Here is a 22499-nt window from a genome sequence, read left to right as displayed (position 1 = left end):
TGTTTTTAAATATTATGTATATATATGTATATATGTGTATACATATGTTATTATAAATGGAATGGCTTTGTTAATTTCCTTTTGAGATTGTTTGTTAGTGTATAGAAATGCAACTGATTTTTTCTCTAAGATTTTATTGGGGAAGGGGAACAGGACTTAATTGGGGAACAGTGTGTACTTCCAGGCCTTTTTCTAAGTCAAGTTGTTGTCCTTTCATTCTTAGTTGTGGAGGGCGCAGCTCAGCTCCAGGTCCAGTTGCCAGTTGCTAGTTGCAGGGGGCACAGCCCACCATCCCTTGCGGGAGTCGAAGCGGCAACCTTGTGGTTGAGAGGATACACTCCAACCAACTGAGCCATCCAGGAGCTCAGTAGCACTCAGCTCAAGGTGCCGTGTTCAATCTTAGTTGCAGGGGGCGCTGCCCACCATCCCTTGCGGGAGTTGAGGAGTTGAACTGGCAACCTTGTGGTTGAGAGGATGCGCTCCAACCAACTGAGCCATCCTGGAGGCAGCTCAGCTCAAGGTGCCATGTTCAATCTTAGTAATGCAACTGATTTTTGTCTGTTGATTTTTGTATCCTACAACTCGCTGAATTTATTAGTTCTAACAGGGTTTTGGGTGTTTTTGTTGTTGTTGTTCTTGTTTTTTTTGTGTGTGTGTGTGTGTAAACGTTAGGGTTGTCTACATATAAGATCATTTTGTCTGTGAACAAAGATAATTACTTCTTCATTTCCAGTTTGGTTGCCTTTTATTTCTTTTTCTTGCGTAATCACTCTGGCTAGAACCTCTAGTACACTGTTGAATAGAAGTGGCAAAAGCAAGCATCCTGTCTTGTTCTGGGTTTTAAGTTAAAAACTTTTAGTGTTTCACAAAGTGAGACCATCTTGATCCAGTTGAATCTGTGTGGTTTTTTTTCCCCCCTTCAGTTTGCTCTTATTACTGGTTTGTAGTCCTGTCAATGATCTTTACTAAGGTTTTTCATTCCTTTTGGACCCTGAAATCCAGTTTTTAGTTCTCTACCATTATAAAACTGCTTAAATGTAGGAGTCAGCAAATGTCTTGAGGGAAAATTGAATGAAAAATGTCAGACTTTATCTGTTATTTCATTTTTCTGGGATCTTGGCCTTTAAATCCTGGCTACTTTGGTAGTCCTGAATTCCATTGTTTTGTCTCCCTAGCCCAGTGAGACTGCTGCAAACTTTATGAGTCTGCTTTCTTCATTAACCTCAATGTTCTGCTTAGAAGTCAGTAAATGCAACAAGAGAATAAAGAACCTCTGAATATAGAGCTGATCTTTGTGTGATTCCCAAACACTTAACATTTTCTTTACCCAGTTTTTATAGTTGTTCTGATACCAGCTAAGCTGTCATAGCCAGAAGCAGAAGGCTAGATGTGTCATTTTAAAATGTGAAATGTAATTCATTGTGACATCTGTAGCAGAAGATATTTCATCCAACTATTTGTAGGACAAAGATTACTGGCCTAATCCAGATACAGATTATCATTAGCAAGTATTAAGATAATAGTGTTATGATCTGAAGATTGTTATTAAAGTTTAAAACACTCTTGTAAACACTTCACAAGAATAATTTTTAAAATGTGAATAACTATAAAACTATGGTTATCTTCATCACATGGTATTTAATATATTGTTTTGCTCATATTTTAAAATTATAAAAGAAATATATGCTGGTTGTAATAAAATAAAACTATAACATATAAGATGTGAAAGTCCTCCTTTTTCTTCCCTTTATTGTATTACTTATCCCTCCATTCCCAGAAGTAACCATGTTAATACTCTGATATATGAATTCCTTTATACATGCTATTTTCTCTTTAATTACAGAAGTGAGATTATAATATACATAATTTTATAACTTGCTTTGATAACTTAATGTGGTGTACATCTTTTAAGGCAATATATGTAGATCTGTCTCACAAAGGCCTAGGGTTGCTTTGTGTAGATGTATCATTTTACAAATCCATTTCTTAATGTTGCACATTTTGGTTATCCCTCTCTTTTTTGGCTATTATAAACACTAGTACAAAGGACATCCTTTGTGCACCAGTGAGATTGGTATACCTATAAGTTGCATCAAAAGTAAGGGTATGTTAAATTTTAAATAGATATCAAATTATCTGTGATAGGTATAGATTATCAAATATCCCTCCTAAAAAGTTTCATCATTTTACATTCCCATCAAGAGTGTGAGAATGTTCATTTCTTTCCTGCCATTACACTGGGTGTTATTAATCTATATTGGCATTACACTAGATATTGCCAATGTTTCTATTTTCTAATCTGAGAAGTGAAATACATTGTTTTTATTTGAGCCTTTTATTAAGAGGGTTGAATGTACTTTTTATATACTTAACTGGCCTTTTAATTATTTTTTTTGGGGGGGTGGGAGGGGAACAGGACTTTATTGGGGAACAGTGTGTTGTTCCAGGACTTTTTTCCAAGTCAAGTTGTTGTCCTTTCAATCTTAGTTGTGGAGGGTGCCGTTCAGCTTCAAGTTGTTGTCCTTTCAGTCTTAGTTGTGGAGGGCGCAGCTCAGCTCCAGGTCCAGTTGCCACTTTCTAGTTGCAGGGGGCACAGCCCACCATCCCTTGCAGGAGTCAAACCGTTGTGGTTGAGAGGACACGCTCCAACCAACTGAGCCATCCGGGAGCTCAGTGGCAGCTCAGCTCAAGATGCCATGTTCAATCTGTAGTTGCAGGGGGCACTGCCCACCATCCCTTGTGGGATTCGAGGAATCGAACTGGCAACCTTGTGGTTGAGAGCCCACTGGCCCATGTGGGAATCGAACCGGCAGCCTTCAGAGTTAGGAGCATGGAGCTCCAACCGCCTGAGCCACCGGGCCGGCCCCCCTTTTAATTTTTATAACAATTATACATCTGTAATTTTTTTGCTCATTTTTGTATTGCTTTGAAGGTACATTTTATATATTGTAGATAAACCCTTTGTTTTATATATTGCAAATGTTTTATCAGGTCTGTCTTTTGTTTTTTAACTTTGTTATGATATCTTTTGCCATACTAGTCAAATCTGTCAATTGAGTGAATTTTAAGTTAGCTTTCTACCTCAGCTTACTGAAAAGATATTTTGATTTTGCATTTTGAGTTTGAATTCTCTTTTGTGGTATCTGGCTAGATTTTATATTCTATTTAGTATTTCTGCACTTGATTTAGTATGTGGTATTACAGGTCTACAGATTAGAATTCCTAATTAACATTCTGTGACCGTTTGGTCACTGCATAATCTTGGGACTTATTCCAGAAATATTAGAACTTGCCTAAAAATAATCCTTAATAGGATTTATACTAACTTAATATTGAGTATGAGTCATCTACTTCTCTGCCTTCTCTCCCTTGGAATGATGAAAGTGAGACCATTTCAAACAGAAAACAAAAACTTTCTCATCCTTTTAGTTCAGATATATTAATAGTTGATCTATGCTAGTTATAAGCAAACTTGCCAGTAGTTTAGATTTCTGGAATAGTGTCAACCACACATGAAGAGACTATTTTACTTTATTGTAGAAGTCATTATCAGTTTCTTGTTAGAATTGTACCTTTTGTTATAGATTCTGTCTTGAGATGCTTTGACAATAGTAAACAATACAGCCACAGTTTTGGAGAATAGATTGTTTTTCTCTCTCCATATTTTCCTATTTCCCATTTTAATGTAACTTTACTTTAAAGGTATATATACTCTTCCATCTAAGTACTGGTTGCAGACCAACAAGTGGCTGCTTTATAAACATTTAACATTTTGGTTTATTTAAGTCCTGTTGATGTATACATAAGTAATTATTTATGTAAACATCATAATTATACTAGAAGCAAGTACCTTTGATTGTTATGGACCTTCAAGTACTATTGTGGAAAAAGTCACCTCTGTCTCCCAGATTCTGCCTCTCAACTCACTTTTCAGATAAATTAGCTCACTTTATATATATTATTGGAAGTTTATTATTTATTTAAACCTATCCCTCCAACCATTTTTTTTTTTTTTTTTGCTAAGTGGTCATTTCTGTAGTCATTCAAGGAATTTTATTAAATACTTATGTTTAAGGGATAGTTTGGTAAGTGTAAAAACATGTCTGAAATATTTATCTACAAGAAACTTAAAACCAATTGCAAAGATAATGGAGACAAACAGAACACACATTTTTCAAAAAGGAAGAGTTTATATAACGTTAACATTAAGATAAAACTTTAAATTTCTAATTTCCAAGCTTGTTGGGATTTCTAAGTTTATCCATGAACTGTTCTTTCTGTGCAGAATGGATCCATTTTTAAAAAGTAATGTATAAGTACTGTTAGCTCAAACTAGAGTCAGATGGAATAAATCCTTGCATTAGAAAGAACAAATGATACTGTTAGCCAACCCATTTATTCCTTTTTGGTATAAGTCAAAGATAAAGGACATGAAGTTTGCAATTGTACATACTGGGATTCTTTCACTTTCACTTTAATTGGTTTTGAATGATAGCAAAAGACTCTGATAAGGAGTAGTCAAGTTTCCATATGTTATATTCCAATATAAAGTATATGAGTAAATAATAGTTTTTGAATTTATCTTATTTGTATTTGTGAAGTTTTCAAATCATTATTTAAACACCTTTAAGGTGATTTGGATTGCTTTAGTGACTGTTGTTTTTTAAGAATTTAGATGACTTATCATTTGATTATAGAAAGTACATTTGTCTTCCTAAATTAGGTTCCCTAATGTCCAGACCAGGTTTGGTGCCCAACCAAGTGTATTATTTTTCATAATAATGATAGTGTTTAATAGTACTACTAATAAAAATAATGAGGAATTCATTGCATACTATATGCCAGACACTAAGTGTATTGCATATTCGTATAGACAACAACCCTAGGTACAGAGAGGTTATGTAATTTACTGTAGGTCATAAAACTGGTAACTCATTCAAACTCAGGCAGTTTGGCTTCTAGGGTCCATGGCCTTAATCACTACAGTCTATTGCCTGTCATTAATTTAACCACACCGTATTATAATGATCTGTTTGTGTCTATACTACTACTTATGAGAATCTGGGTTCCTTAAGGAACACCAGCCATGATTCATTCTTTTTCACGTGTGTTCTTCCATGGTATCTGATATATAGTAGGTATTCAGTAAATATTATATGTGGGATTATTTTATCAGCTTTAATTTGTATTTACTTCCTTTTGAGGAATACAATCAAGATACTAACTAATTGGGGGCCCTCCCAGTGGCTTAGGTGGTTGGAGCGTCGAGCTCCTAACGCTGAGGTCACCGGTTGGCTTCCCACACGGGCCAGTGAGCTGCACCCTCTACAGCTAAGGTTGTGAACACCGGCTCTCCCTGGAGCTGGGCTGCCGTGAGCTGCTGTGAGCAGCCAACTGGCGACCGACAGCCTCAGCTGGGGGAGCGCAAGGCTCATACCAGCATGGGCCTGGGAGCTATCGTGGATGTAGGATGTAGGAGCTATCATCCTACACAGATAGACAGTGTTTTAAATAATAAGGAAATGGAGAGTATAAAAATTGCAAATTATGTAATTTTTAGATTAAATAGAGAGGAAAAACTTATTCTGTAATATTATATGATATTATATTACATGTTATTGTTTTTTCCAGTTTTACTGAGGTATGATTAACAAATAAAAAGCATATGTATTTAAGGTATTCAACTTGATATATTTGTATACATATATGTTATGAAATAATCATCACAAGCTAACATATCTATCATCTCACATAGTTACCATTTTCCTTCTCTCTCCTTCTCTCTTTCTCCCTCTCTCCCCCTCTCTTCTGTCTCTCTTTGTTTCAAGATCTACCCTCTTAGCAAATCTCAAGTATATAACACAGCATTGTTAACTGTAGTCACATTGCTCTTCAGTAGATCTCCAGAGTTTATTCCTCTGGCATAACTGAAACTTTGTACACTTTGATCAATATCTCCCCATTTCCCCCTCCCCCTAGCTTCTGGCAACTACCATTCTAGTCTCTGCTTCTACAAGTTTATTTTAGATCACTTATATGTGATATCATGCAGTATTTATTTTTCTCTGTCTGGTCTGTTTCACTTAGCATAATGTCCTCAGGTTTCATCCATGTTGTCACAAATGTAGGATCTTCTTTTTTAAGACTGTATAATAATTCATCTTGTGTATACACACATACCCCACATTTTCTTCATTCATCGATAGACATTTAGATTGTTTCCATATCTTGGTTATTTAAAATAATGCTGCAATGAGCATGGGAGATAATGATTTCATTTCCTTTATATATATACACACACCCAGAAGTGGGTTTGCTGGATCATAAGGTAGTTCTATTTTTAATTGTTTGAAGAACCTTCGTACTGTTTTCCATAATGGCTGTACCAATTTACATTCCCACCAACAGTATACAAGGGTTTCCTTTTCCACATGTCCTCACTATCACTTATTTCTCTTTTGTCTTTATGACAATACATGTGATGATCTTTAATTCTGAGCTGGAAGAATTAGTTGTTCTTCAAATCAATGCTTCTTGACTTCCCCCCTCTCCAAGAACTAATAGGAAATGATAATATTTTCTGGTATACTGGAAAGAAGAGGCTCACACGAGGAGGGTGTCAGAGATCTCTCATTGCTCAGGCCCTATGTGGCTGACCCAAGGGCCAAGGAGATCAGTATTTTGGCAGACTGGTAATTCATATTTGGAACTGCCACAGAACGCTGTTTGAGAAACCTCTGCTGTAAATAGTTTCACATTACAATTATAAGGGATCTTAGCTATCAAAACTCTTAAAACATAATTTTACTTATGTCTTTATATTTTTATATAAATAATTTAATAAATTTGTTATATTTATTTGTATGTTTTATTTGTGCCTTCTCTTTTTTCCCTCTAATCCCCAGATCTTTGTCAATATTATCAGTCTTTTCAAAGAACCAACTTGATTTTTAAATCCTCAATTGAAAGCTTTTTCTGTGAATTTGTTTTGTAGTTTTTTAAAACTTCCCAAAAACAAATTAAAAAAAAAATTATTGAGGTGGATGCCTTGGCTTATTAATTGCTCTTCTAGTATATTAATTTAAAGCTATAGATTTTACTCCTAAAAATTTACTGCTTTTAGCTGCATACCAAACTTTTTTTTCGTATCTTTGTTTTGGGGAAAATTCTCCAGGCTGTGACTGTTGCTGCTGCTGCTCCTCTTCCACCTCCTCTTTCTCCTTTTTTCTTCCCTTTTTTTATAGCTGTATGAAGGTATGTGCAATATTGACATACAACAAATTATACATATTAAAATGTATAATTTGATACTTTTTGACCTATGACTACAACCAGGATAACTCACATATCCATCACCCCACATTTCCTCATGTCCCTTTGTGATCCATTTCTCCCTTTTGCCCCCATCCCCAGGCAACCACTGATCTGCTTCCACATTTTTTGATACGTAGTATTTTTCAGTATCATTCAGTTCAAAATGTTTTCTGATTTCTGATCCATGGAATTTTTAGGTGTACCTGGCGATTTTCTAGATTTATTATGGTCAGCGAACACACTATATGATTTCATTTCTTTGGATCTCAAAACTTGCTTTATGGCCCAAGATATGGTCAGTTTTTAAAATGGTTTGTGAATGCTTTAAAAGAGGTGATTCTGTATTTGTTGGATATAATGTTTTGTATATGTATTACTAAGTCAAGTTTGTTAATTTTGTTTAAATCTTCATTTTTACTGATTTTTCCCCCTGCATGTTTTGTAAATTATTGGCTAATGTTTACATACCATATTTTTTCTAATTCTTTCCCTTTACCTTTTCTAAATCGTTGTGTTTTAGGTTTAGCTCATGTAAATAGCTCATAGTACTTTTTTTTTCTTTTCAGTTCCAACCTGGAAAATCTTTGTCTTCTAAGTAAAGCATTTAATCCACTTGTATTTAATGTAATTACTGTTATTTGGCTTTAAATCTACAAGTTTTTCTTATGTGCTTTCTCGTATCCTCTTCATTAGAAAGGTTTTTAAAATTTTTTTTTGTTGGGGAGATGGTGTCTACAGGCATTCAGGATGGGCCAGCGTTTGACATACCATTGGAGGCTGTCCTACAATACAGCTTCTAACAAAACTAGGCTTTCCCGAACCCCTGGTAATAGAATTGTTTACCTTTATACCAAGAAGGTTGGGAAAGCACCACAATTTGCATGTGGTTGACTTCATGGAGTTCGTGGAGTTCGTGCAGTGAGACCTAAAGTTCTGATGAGGTTGTCTAAAACGGAAAAGCATGTCAGCAGGCCCTATGGTGGATCCATGTGTGCTAAATGTGTCTGTGGCAGGATCAAGCGTGCTTTCCTTATCGAGGAGCAGAAAATCGTTGTGAAAGTGTTAAGGCACAATCACAGTCAGAAAGCTAAATAAAAAAATGAAGCTTTAGTTAAGTAATAAAAACAATTAAAAGGCTAAAAAGAATAATCTTGTTATTTGGATATGTATCAGTACCCCAGGAATTACAGTAGCCATCCCTGACTTTTAAAAAATCCAGTGTTCATCGATCATTTTACCCTTCTCCTGGATAATACAAGGATCTTAGAGCACTTATTCTCTATTTATCTCCCTCCGACTTACGTGCTATTGTTGTGATAGTTTAATTTTTTATATATGTAGTTTTATTTATTTTAAAATCATAAGGCATTGTTATTGTGTTATATGGTATAACATCCATTTAGCTTTACCCAAATATTTACCATTTTTGTTGGTCTTCATTCTAGCAATTCTTCTAAAATCATTCTCTTTTTGTTTGAAGAATATCCTTTGTAGTGTTTAGTTTGGGTCTGTTGATGGTGCTCTGGTTTTGTGTCTTTGAGCATATTTTTGTTTTACTTTATTTTTTTTAACCTTCATTTTTAAATTCCCACTTTATTGAAGTATAATTTGCATACAATTAAATGTATTAATTTTATGTCTATTTTGCAATTCAGTGAGTTTTGACAGATATGTATGCCATCTTCATTTTTGAAGATTATTTTTGTTAGCTATAAAATCCTAGATTGGCAGTTAATTTTAAGTACATTGATTGTTTTATTCCATTGTCATCTTCCTTCCACTGTTACTCTTAAGAAGTCAGCTGTCAGGCTGTTGTTGTTTCTTTAAAAATAGTCTTTCTCCCAACCTCCCTATCCCAGCTGCTTTTTGTCTTTGCTGTTCTGCTATTTAAATACACAGTTAATCTGGGTGATATGTAGTGGTACCATGTTTCCCCAAAAATAAGACCTAGCTGGACAATCAGCTCTAATGCGTCTTTTGGAGCAGAAATTAATATAAGACCCAGTATTTGTTTTGTTATATTATGTTATGTTGTACCCTGTCTTATTGTAAAATAAGACCAGGTCTTATATTGTTTTGCTCCTAAAGACGCATTAGAGCTGATTGTCCAGCTAGGTCTTATTTTCGGGGAAACACAGTAGTAAAGGTGGTTCCTCATTAATGTATCTTGTATGAGTAGTATTGATCTGCACAACATAATCACTTAGTCTATTGCTTTTTGAAGTGATTTATTCATTCTGCTAATATTTACTGAATATATTATATACCAGAAACTGTTCTAGCGTTGGAGATAGAGTCCTGGACAAAACCAAGAATCAACATTCCAGATACATCTATTCATTTAGGAAGGATAGACAATAATAAATATGTAATGTAAAGTAGTGATAAATGCTCAGAAAGAGGATGTACGTTGAGGGATATTCTTTAAGGTGATAGGACAGATCTCTAAAGAAGTGATTTGAGCAGAGACCTGAATGACATAAAATGTGTAGAGAAAGAACTTTTCGAGGAGTTGCAGAAACCCTGAGGTTGGAGAATGCTTGCAGTCTTTGAAGAATAAGAAAGAGGCACCAGCAGCAAAATAGGAGTTCTAGTCATTGTTCTACTTCATGACAACATTTTTGTTGAGTCTTTTTAGACTCAGCCATTCTAGAGGGTATGTTATTGTGGTTTTAATTTGCATATCCCTACTATTGATGTTGAGTACTTTTTCATTTGCTTTTTGGCAAATGAAATTTGGTAAAAATTCATGTATTTTCCTTTATGAAATTGCTCAAGTTTCTGCCCATGTTTTAATTGAGTTGTCTGTCTTTATCATTGAGTTGTAGAAGTTTTTATGTATATTCTGGATACAAGTTCTTTGGTGTGTGTGTGTGTGTGTGTGTGTGTGTGTGTGTGTGTGTGTGTGTGTGTAACTGTGTAAAATATTTACTCCTGGTCTGTGATTTGCCTATTCATTTTCTTAACAGTGTCTTTTGATAGTCACAAGTTTTAAATTTTAATGAAATCTGATCTACCAAATTTTTTCTTTTATGGTTAGTGCTTTTTTTTTCTCTCTAACAAATATTTGCCAACCTCAAGCGGACTTAGCTTTCAATTCTGAATACTATTTTGGGACTTCATTAGAGCCTTTAATCTTTCATTACTCCTTCTGTTGTGTGAAGAAGAATAGACTATATGGCAGCAAGAGTGGAAACAGTTAAGAGGTTCTTATAGTGGTCTAGGAAACAAATAATGGTACATTGGACTGGGGTTGCAGTGCTGGCGGCATTGAAAAGTCTGGGATTAAAGATCTAGGCTATTGAATTTACTTACTGGATTGTGGTATGAGAGACAGACAGACATAGAGGAAGGCAGGTTGATTCTATATTTTTGGCTTGAGCCACTGGATAAATGGTGGTGCCATTTACAGAATATCCAAAACTGTGATTGACCAAGGTTATTTCAAACTCTAATGTATGTTTGCAAAGTAGTATGTTGTCTGATATAAAGTACTTGGAAGAGTATCCCATAATAAAAGAGACTTTTTAAGAATTCAAATATATGACTACTCCCTCTTTTGTAAGAGACTTTTGGAGGAAATTTTGCTCTTTTTGTACACATGTAATATAGTTAATATGTGCATTTGGAAGCATATGCCATAGAATGGAATCTATTAATACAATACTTGATTGTTCCAATTTTAAAACTCTATTCTTTTTAAAATATATTTTCATTTCTTACCAGCTCAAAGCTTTTTTTGTGCATTTATAAAAAAAAGTTAGCTTTAGTAAACCTTTATGGAGACTGTCTTTGATCACAGTGCCTCAGAGCTACCATAATGCTGTTTAATATATTTTTCAGAAAGTTACGTTCTTAAGCATTGAGGTGATTCTTGGCTTTCCTATAGCCTAAGTATCATTTTATTCTTGGGAATCAGAGCAAAGATCTAGTTTTTTGCCAGCAAAAGTCATTGTTTCAGTAGAGAGTTCATCAGTATTGTGTATATACTAAGTCTTGAGTTTCTGTTCAAATTTAGGAGCTAGCTTATAATAGTAGAAAGAATTTTGGCAATAGGCGTAGGAGGGGAACTGGCTCTAGTCTAGCTACTACGTGTATGACCTTAGGCAAATCACTAACTTTATATACCTCATTTTCTTCATCTGTAAAATTGGTTCAAGGTCTTTTAAAATCTGAAATTATAGTTTCTTACTGGTTTTGTAAAGATTTTGGCTTTATAAAGATATATTTGAACCATAATGATATTAGAAACATTGGAAATTGAATCTTTGGGTGATTCATTAAAAAAAAAAGAATAAATTGGGGGCATCTTGTTGCCTGACTTAATAGAATGTTGTTTAATCTGAATCACTGTTACCCATATCTAACATAAGCCTGTGACTGATAAAGCTACCTCTTTTCATAACACTTTCATTGAGGTATAATTCACGTACCCTACAATTCATTTATTTAAAATACACAGTTCAGTCATTGGCTTTTAATATATTCAGAGTTGTACAGCCATCACCAGAATCAATTTTAGAACGTCATCACCCCAAAATGGAAGTGCCTGTGACTGGTCACTTCCCGTTTCCCCTCACCTGTCCAGCCCTAGGCAACCGCTAATCTACTTTTTGTCTCTTTAGATTTGCTATTCTAGACATTTCTCATAAATATGTGGCCTTTTTTGTTTCTATTTTCTTTCACTTAACATAATGTTTTCAAAGTGTATCCATATTGTAGCATATATCAGCACTTCATTTCTTTTGTTGTGAAATGTTTTGTTGTATGTCACATTTGATCTGTTCATCAGTTGATGAACATTTGCGTTGTTTCCACTTTTTGGCTATTACGAATAATGCTACTGTGAACACATGTGTATAAGTTTTTGTGGACATAGTTTTTCATTTCTCTTGGATATATACGTAGGAGTGGTCATATTGATAACTCTTGTATTTAATCTTTTGAGGAACTGCCAGGCTGTTTTCTAAAGTGGCTGCACCATTTTACATTTCTTACTATCAAGCAATGTTATCAACCAATTTCTCTACATCCTCCTTTACACTTACTATTATCTGTCTTTTTTGATTATAGTCATCCTAGTGGGCGTGAAGTGATATCTCATTGTGGTTTGCATTTCCTGATGGGCAGTGATGTTGAGCATCTTTTCATGTGCTTATTAAGGCTACCTCTTTGGCCAACTTTTCATTTGGGATGGGGATGTGATATGGTTAGAAGTTGATCTGCTTAGCTTTTTCTGAAGTGGCAATTAAGTTTTCTGAAGTATCAGTCAAGTAAGCAGTCTCTTCTCACTCCTGGTGGAGAGTAACTTGAATCCTTAATTTAATCCACACATCTGTTTTCATCTTCATTTCTGTAAAATGTGACAACAAAGAATTTTACTAAGAGTAAATATGATTTATGTCTTAGTTGGAATTGTTACCTATCTTTGGGTGGCAGAGAGAACTTTCACTGATACTATTTTTAACACTGAAATCTCAGCTGTTTGCTTAGTCTTCAAATTTTCATGAATGAGACTGAAACATAGAAAGCAATATAGTCACACAAAGGTGAGAATGAAGCATGTCTGAGAATCCGGTAGAAAACCTTTTCACATTTATAGTAGTTCTATTTCCCTTATATCATAAAGTTTTGTGAATTAATGGAGGATGTTTAAGGATTGTTTTTAGAGAACATATTGGACTTAGGTAACGTGGCCTTAAGTAGGTTAGTTTGTAATGACACTCTTGTTAGTAGGAACTTAATTTATTAAATTAAGAATATTTAGTTTCTGGTTCCGGTTAAGATGGTGGAGTAGTTATTTAAAAAAAAGGAATATTTAGTAGATGTTTTGCTCTTGAAAATGTTAATTGCTACAGTCTGGATTTAGTCTTATCGGTAAAGTCAGATTTATTTCAATGTGTGTTTTTTTTCCATTCCAGAAATACATGCTACAGGATTTAACTATCAGAATGAAGACGAAAAAGTCACCTTGTCTTTTCCTAGTACTCTCCAGCCAGGTAAGAGATGTGACTTTTCTAAAATCCCGTGATTAATAATGATATCTTTCTTCTTCCAGAGAAATTTGTTGTTTGTCATTTTTCACCCTCATTGTTTTCAGCAGATTAAAGTTAGGTTCATTGCAACTTTTGGGACACCAGGGGGAAAAAATGGAAAAAGAACAGACCAAAAACTAATGCTCATTCTACCCTAGAATGTAATGCATTGTTTTTCACCTTTCGGTTTCGAGTTTTTAAAAATACATTTACCTAGCTCCATCTATTACTAGTTGAATCCAAATCTCTGAGATGAATGTCCCTCAAATGATTTTGATGTACATCTGGAGACTAGATAGATAGTGTGCTAGTGAGAGTATGGAAGGAAAGATTTGTTGATATGTTAACTATTTATTATTAGGTATAAAAGCACAAAGAAAATAGAAGACTTTCCAAGCTTAAGATAGTGGAAGAAATTATATATGAATCAATTGGTAAAGCACTACGACTTTGATTAATGAGCAAGTGAAAAGCAACAGATAATTCATATGAAAGAAAATGCAAACAATTAATAAACATGTGAAAAGATATTTAGTTTCCTAGTAATGAGTAACATCAAAACACCAGTTATTGTTATACCAGTTTTTGCCTTTCCTGTAAGTTGAAATTAAAAAAAAATTTTCATGATTCTTGATGTGACTGCCTTGATATTATTGGTGGGAGTGTAAATTCATGTAATTTATTTAGAAGTAGTCGGGCAGTATGTTCAAGAGACGAAACAAGTTCATGTCTTTTGACCCAGCAATTCTGGTAATAGGAGTATATTCTAAAGAAAAATCATAAATATAGGAAATGCTTTATGTCTAGAAATGTTTACTGAGACATTACTTAAGGCAGTAAAAAATTGGAATTAGTATGTTTGTCCAACTCTAAGGAAATAATTAAGTTAATTATGTCATATCTGTATGGTGGAATATATATAGCAATTAAAAGTGAGGTTTGTGAATTCTTAACACTGTAAAGTGCTTATTATAAAATAAAATTAAAAAGCAGGATACAAAATTACATATACAGGGTGATGAATCATACCTCTGACACGGTGCAAAGAAAATGATACGTCTGGTTGTTGACATAATTGATGATTTTTAATCTTATTTATACCTGTTTTGGGTTTCCATAATTTTTATACGGAGAATATTTTGCCTTAATATAAAAGTATTTTTAGAAAAAGTTTAAGTTGGAGAAGTTTTGTCTTTTATTTCAGGGCTTGTAACGACCTTTCATTTTGCCTTTTGCTAACTAGGATTTTTATGTGTGAAACTATTATAAAAATAAATGCTTTGCCATAAACATGTATTAAAAGATACGTAAGAATATAACACAAAAAAATTGAGATTCTCTCTCTCTGACTCCTTCCACTTCCACTGTCTGGTGAATCCTTTCAGAAATATTATATATATATATATGAGTATGTGTACATTGAAACTCAAAAATGGGGTCACAAATCTCAGTGGCTTACAACAAATAGTTTTGCTTAAACATGGCCCTGTGAGGACTGGCGATCATCTGCAGCCATATCAGCAACTTGACTGAGCCCCACTTAGCTCACACGTCTTCTCCTTCTAGGACCTGCAGTGAGTGCCACTGTCTGCAGCATGCTGTTCTCACATGGCAGAGAGCAGAAGCTCAGGGACAGGGACAGAGCCAAACCACAAAGACACTGTATGGATGGTGGTGTACTTGATGTCCATTCACATTTCAATTGCCAAAGCAAGTAGCATGGCCAAACCCGAAGTCATTGGGGCAACAGTTACCAGACATTTGATAAAACTTCTAATGTGAAAGATAGAGCAAAAAGCAAAGCAATAAGTATAATAAAAGTATAGGAACTTGGAAGAAGCAAAACAAATGAAAAGAGCCCTTCCACCATGTGAGGACATGACGAGAAGTCTGTGACCGGAAAGAGGGTCCTCACCCAACCATGATGGCACTTTGATCTTGGACTTCTAGTATCCAGAACTATGAGGAATAAATGTCTGTGTTTATGAAGGAAGGAAGGAAGGGAGGGAGTGAAGGAGGGAGGGAGGGAGGGAGAAAAAGAGAAAGGAAGGAGGAAAGGGGGTTCTCAAAAAAACCCAAAATCAATTAATATCCTTAGAGATATAGTTAATATCTCTTCATCAAACAAGGACAGGGCAGAATATCACCAAAAAGAAAGAATCAGAGCAAGAAAACTTTTGGAAATTATAATACAATAGGAATTAAAAAAAACCAGTGGAAGTTTTAGAATATGAAATAGAGGAATCTTCCAAACAGTAGGATGATTTGAGGACCAATCTGGCGGCAGACCCAACATCCATCTAGCAAAAGAGAGGACAGAGAAAATAGGAAGAAGAAATTATTAAAGACACAAAACAAGAAAATTTCCTTGCATTGAGTTTGAAAAGGTACAACATTGAGAAGGACTAACTCAATAAATGTAAAAAGTCCCACACCAAAGCAAATTTTAGGAATGAAGTGAGGCTCTCAAACAGTTTCTCCCCAAGGTGAGAGGGTTGGAAGGAAGGAGGGGAGGCTGACAGATTATCTCCAAAGTTCAGGGATCAGAATTGCAGTAGACTTACCATCAGGAACCACAGAAACTATACTCTAATGAAGCCATTCCTTCAAAATTATGAGTGAATCTGAGTTTCAACCTAGAATTCCATGCTTAGTCATTTAAAGAGAGTAAAATAAAGATATTTTCAGATTTGCAAGTGCAGAGAGAATTTAATAAAGATATAATAGTGGGAGATGTAATTTAGCCAAAACTTCACATTCAATAGTAAGAAGAAAATAATGTGTAAAATTGAAGACTGAAGAAATTGCTATATAAGCAAGGTATTTAGAAATCAGAGTTGCTACTTGGGGCAGTGTGGGGAATAGGATAACATTGGGCAGGGACCTGCAACTTATATATGTAGACCTATATAGTATTATATGAGTTTCAAGCTATGAACTACTACTTTGATGAAATAAAATCTTTAAAAATTTTAAAATCTGTATCATTACAGACTACATTCTATGTTCACGCTGTGAAAAGATTAAAGTCAATAGCAAAAGAGAAACAAAAAACATCCCTTTTCGTGTATTTGGAAAAATTATATATCTGAAAATTAATGAGCCAAAGATGACTTGTTATGGAAATTAGAAAATTCTTAGAACTGAATAATGAAATTACTACATATCAACACATGTGGGTTACAAGTAAAACATTACTCAGAGAGCATAGTTAGCTAAGAAGAAAGACTGAAAATTAATTAGCTAAGCATCAAGATCAAAGTTAGACAAAGGGAACAGGTAACTTGAAGAAAGTAGAAGACAGAAATAAAGATTTAAGGGCAGGGCCGGCCTGGTGGCTCAGGCGGTTAGAGCTCCAGGCTCCTAACTCCAAAGGCTGCTGGTTGGATTCCCACATGGGCCAGTGGGCTCTCAACCACAAGGTTGTAGGTTCAACTCCTCGACTCCCGCAAAGGATGGTGGGCAGCGCCCCCTGCAACTAAGATTGAACACTGCACCTTGAGCTGAGCTGCCTCCGGGATGGCTCAGTTGGTTGGAGCGCGTCCTCTCAACCACAAGGTTGCCAGTTTGACTCCTGCAAGGGATGGTGGGCTGCGCCACTTGCAACTGGAAAACGGCAACTGGACCTGGAGCTGAGCTGCGCCCTCCACAACTAAGACTGAAAAGACAACAACTTGAAGCTAAACGGCGCCCTCCACAACTAAGATTGAAAGGGCAACAACTTGACTTGGAAAAAAAGCCCTGAAAGTACACACTGTTCCCCAATAAACTCCTGTTCCCCTTCCCCAATAAAATCTTTAAAAAAAAATGATTTAAGAGCAGAAATTAGTGAAATAAATATGGAGAAGAGAGGAGCAAAAATATTTAAAAACTTAAAAAAAATAGTCTGATACCAAAACCTAACATGTATAGAAAAAAAAGATAACATAGATTCAGTTTTTGTTCAGCATTAGGAAATATGACACCACCATTTTAAATGAAAAAAATTAAAGATACTGTAATTATCAAAAGAAACCATAATGTGTTTGTTAGAATTCACCAGGTAAGAGTAGAAAGAAACTGCTAGGTGTGTGTGAGTGTGTGTGTGGTATATTTATGTATATGTATAATATACACATGTATCTATTGAATGTTTAATTAGTGCCATGTACTGTCATATGTGCATCACAAATAATAACTTATTTAAATCCTTTTCGAGATAGATTCTATTATCTCCACTTTATAGATAAAGAAACTAAGGCACAAAGATGGTTTAATTAACTTAAATAACTTGCCCATGGTCAGCAGCTAGTAAACGGCAGAGCCTGGATTTGAACGCAAACAGTATATAATATGTGGAGATAGTTTGAAATTCAAATGATATATAGCAAAAGTTTGTTTGTCATTATATTCCTGTCTTCATCTCTCTCAGATCCAGTCCTCAGAAGCAGCCTGTTTCTTATATATCCTTTCAAAATTGTACCATGCTTTTATAAGCATTTGTTTATATACTGTTTAAAAACAGAAGTTAACATGCCACACATAATATTCTGCACCCTTCTTCTTTTCCCCTTATTTATATATGTATAAGATGTCATTTATCATCAATATGTAAGAGCTGCATCATTCCTGGCAAGGACCATTAACAGCAGACATGGTAAACTGAAGTCATTTCTAATAAAAGCAGGCACAAGTCAGGGAAAGTTATGACCTTTAGTATACTATAATTTGACAGAGTTTTGGAGATTTTTAAGCTAATATAACAATATAAATAAGTAATGAATAAATTAGAATTTAAAAACCTTATTTATAGATGTGACTACATTGAATTATTGGATAACTATAAATAACTGTTTGAAAATCATTGACTTCCACATTTTCCCAAGATTCTCTGGGTCAGAGTTATCCAGTCATTCATTCTTTGCTTTAAGAATGAAGTCCTTATTTTCAAAAAATTTTAATAGGTTGTACATTTGGGCTATCTTCTGGTAATGAAGTAAATATTGAACATATATTAAGAGGACATTAGTAACCTTTGTGTTTAGTCTCGTGAAACTTAACAGTCATGTCAACTATTACATAGCTAAGTAAAACATCTTTTCTGAAATTGGCACCATTCTAGAATAGTGAGTGGTTAGGTTACCATAATCATTTTAAGACCTAACATAACCTCAGAATCTTTGGTTAAGGATCCTGTAGAGTGGCATTTATTTGGAGAAACACTAGAAGATACTAACATTTTGAAGAGTGAAAAACAGGATCATAAGAAATGGTGACACAAAAGCAAAGACCTTTTTACTCCCTTTTTGTGTAATCTACCTTTCATTTTTATAGCATTTAGTAGGCTCATTAAATTTTTATCAAAATATTTAATTAAAGATCTACTTCAGCTTTTACAATAATTATTATACTCTTCTAAATGTTAGGTAAATAGGTTTTTGATGGAAGCCCCAAATTTTCAGTTGTTTAATTTATAAATGAGCTTCTTGTATGTTTTTAAAGGGTCACCACCCCAAGCAGGTAAATATTGCATACATTGGATATTGAAATATTGTATGGAATTTGAGGAAGCATTGTATTATAAGTTATGTGTGCAAATAAGTATAAAATTAGACAATCTGGCAATCAGTTCTTAATATAGTGTAAATTTGGTAAGTTAAATTAATCAGGAAGTCCTTTTTTTCCTCCTGTTCTTGCCCTAAAATTCTATATTAATAGTAAATATTTTGTAATTAGTATTGTACAATGTGACACTAATTAAATTTATTAATGATTTTTTTTTTAAACTTTAACTTGTGTTTTGTTTGAATTTCAGGTAATAACCCTTCCCAATACTTTGTATTTTGTTTAGTATGCCACTTTTGGAAGTGGTCACTGTCAATATCTTGTTATGGTTTGATGGCCTTGGAGATTTAAAACCAAGTAAAAGTGTAAGCAGTCTTTCTTACTTAGTTATGAGTTTTATTCCAAATAGCAAAAGTGGAAAGTAGATTTACCATGGAATGAGTTATATAAAAGACACCTTAATGGTTAACCTAGTAAAAACAGACTTGCCAATTCCATTTATGGAATTGTGACATAAAATTCCATCAAGCAGTTCTCTTTAAAGGTAGTAGATTTTTATAATTTATTAGATATTCCTTGTAAACTTTATTAATGTGACTATATCTACTTTTTTAAAAAAATCAGTCAATTCCTAAAGAAAGGAGAAATTTTGTATTGTTTATATAGTTAAATTGTTTAATATCAATCATTTAGAATTCTTTCAGATTCTTTTACTGTATTCATATTTACTGTCACAGTAATCTATCATTCTCTTTAAAAGAACAAAACTATTTATTGTCCCCTTCAGACAGAATGTCTGATTTTTAAAAAATAATCACAAATGTCTATTCAATTGAGCTTCAGTTGTTTTGTTTTCCCAGCATGATTACTTTAAGAATGTGCCACTTTCTGTAATAATGATTTTGTTGCAAAGGTCTGAAATTTTTATTTGAAATTACTTTCACAATCAGTTTGAGGCACATAGGCAAACCGGTGTAATTACTTCATAGACACACTTAGTGTTTTGTCTAGAAATAGATTTTGCAGCTTGTTATTCACTTATTTTGTAGACTGACTCTTTACTACTTTTGGATCTTTTCAAGAAGCAAATTTAATTTTGGAAGGTGAAGATTTGATTTTGTGACCATCCAAGAGGATATGTCAGAGAAAGAGTCAAGAACATTTTGAACAATGGCAGTATCATTGCTCTACAGCATTCCAAAATGGTTTAAAACATTAAGATGTAGGGGGGTGGGGCAAAAATCCAGTACCAGCTTCTCCTATAGACAGGGACCAGAGGCTGTCTCCATGCCTGAGCATGAATAATCAGTGATGGTTCTTAAAGAGAAACCCCCACCCCCCTGAACCCCCAGTCCCGGACACATTCCCCATAAGGGAATTGGCCACTTCCTCCCCCCCAAAAAACCACCACCAACAAAAAAAATTAGGATATAAAAGTTTTGGTATGATTGGCTAATTATAGTCATACTATATCTTTAATGCATTACATTCCCATTCTCTAGATCCTGTTATAAATAGGTACTTTAAAAGGATCAATTGCAAAGTCAACATTTTTCTGGGTTTTTTTTCTTGTCTTGATTTATAAAATGTAGGATAGGATTATTGCTTTGTCATGCATCTGAATTTAGATGACTATTAGATAATATCTTTTTTTCTGTTATGAAAGAAAGTATATATACTCACAAAAACTCCCATTTTGTCCAGGTTTTGCTCTTATACAACAATAGAATATACATTCAGGTTGAATAAATACTCAGTTTTATTTGTATTTAATCATTGATTAAATGTATTTGTTTAATATCAGATTTCAAATGACTGAAATGGCTGTGGGAGTTTTTGCCCTTTTGCTGATCAAATTATCTGTATTCCCTATAGTTCCTTACAACAACAGGGAATTAGTGTTTCATTTGGATTGAACAGATAGTGTCTTGTCGGAAAGATAGAGTTATTGGCATGAAGTTATTGGCATCTAAAACGACCAGTGTACATGGTATAATTGGCAGAGAGCATGAACTTTAGATTAAACAGGCCTAAGTTTTTATTGCATTTTAGTTAACTAACTGTGTGACCTTGGGCAAGTTATTGAACTTTCAGCCTCAGTTTTCTCATCTGAAAAATGGAGACAATATCTATTTCCAAGTTTATAAATATTTTTAAAGCACCATGCACAATAGCATGTTATACATTTAATAATAAATGTTCATTTCCTTTCCTGTTTTTATCTTTACGTATTGGTAATTTGAGATAAAGTTAATAAAATTAAAGAACTTTCTAATCAGTTACCCACCCTAAACATTACTTTAAGTTTTTACTTTAGGATTAGTCTTCCATGTACTTTAGTAAATATTATATTCTCTCCATTGCCAGGAGTATTTGAGAAAGGAAAGAATGATTTAAACATTGTAAATAGCCAACTGAATTAGTATCTTAAGGACCTATTTTTGATAACTTGTACTTAACATTTCCATAAAAGTGGTTTTCATTTATCTTCGATAGGTACAGGAACCTTAAAGATAGATTTTGTTGGAGAGCTGAATGACAAAATGAAAGGTTTCTATAGAAGTAAATATACTACCCCTTCTGGAGAAGTACGCTATGCTGCTGTCACACAGTTTGAGGTATGGTATTCTCCTCTGAAGTATTAATGATCTTAAATTAGATATTCTGACAAAGGTTTATTCTCTCATTTGTGTGGTTATTTGAGGCTAGGTGCCTTTGGCCATAATTATGTTCATGATTTTAGATTTTTATTTTATATTCACCCAATTACCTTCATTAGAGAAGGCAGGGAATTAGGAGTGTGGGTTAGGAAAGAGCATATTTCTATATATCTAGATAGATATATAGATATGTTAGATATAGATCTCTATATATATATGTCTGTGTGTGTGTATAAAACAGCATTACTATTAATTTAGTAGGAAAAGCCACAGGTGTCAAATACTAAGAGGATAATTTTAATTAAGAAACCTACATAGTATAAAAATAATTCAGATATTGAAATTTTATTACGGGTCTGTGTGTGTGTGTGCATGTGTGTGTGTGTGTGTGTGTATTTTTTGGTCTCTACTCAGAAACATCAGTTAATAGCAGGTTTAGCTCCAGTGTCTAGCCCTCAAATATATCTTTGATTGCTTTCATCACTTTGTCCTTTGTATATTTTAGAAACTTTTAAATCTTGTTATTCAGGTCATTCATTTAATTTCCTCTAGTATAAATTCATTTCTGTACTGCTGCTACTCCTAATTTAAGTTTTTCTATGCTACTATTTCTGTTCTTACATTCTAATTACTTTTCAAATGTCTTATTCTTCGATAGAATTTATAATTTAATTTTCTGAGAATGCAATCAGCCATCTAACATTTTTTTCTTGGAGAAATCCTTTTTCAGAAGTGTGTGCTTCCTCTACTTCTGCATATTTTGTTACTTCTTTTCATAACAGAATCTTGTCATTGGTTCTATTTTTTTAATTTTGTTCTGTTTTACTTCATTTCTTTCTTTTGTAACTAATATTCTACTGAACCACTAAATTTTATTTTGCTTTAACAAGTTTGCTGATTTTTTACTTTTTTTTAAAGAAAGAATGAGGTCTCTTTAAGTAGGTCA

At 34.0% G+C, this 22499-nt stretch overlaps 1 protein-coding gene and 1 pseudogene across 3 annotated transcripts in view; both read left to right on the top strand.

Moving 5' to 3' along the window:
- The window catches only part of NPEPPS (aminopeptidase puromycin sensitive), a 72064-nt gene that overhangs the window by 20871 nt on the left and 28694 nt on the right, over positions 1-22499 (top strand). For both annotated transcript variants that reach the window (XM_081027896.1, XM_081027895.1), the window contains exons 3-4: positions 13236-13313; positions 21390-21511. In XM_081027896.1, the coding sequence (XP_080884022.1) occupies positions 13236-13313; positions 21390-21511 (200 nt within the window). The remainder of the gene's footprint in view (positions 1-13235; positions 13314-21389; positions 21512-22499) is intronic.
- LOC308488291 (large ribosomal subunit protein eL34-like) lies at positions 8062-8409 on the top strand (annotated as a pseudogene). Its single transcript has one exon. The product of its transcript is annotated as a large ribosomal subunit protein eL34-like (transcript).

Source organism: Rhinolophus hipposideros, assembly GCF_964194185.1.
Source record: "Rhinolophus hipposideros genome assembly, chromosome: 20".
Classification (NCBI taxonomy): Eukaryota; Metazoa; Chordata; class Mammalia; order Chiroptera; family Rhinolophidae; genus Rhinolophus; species Rhinolophus hipposideros.
Note: the sequence above shows the minus strand (reverse complement) of the source record. Positions and strands in the feature narration are given on the sequence as shown.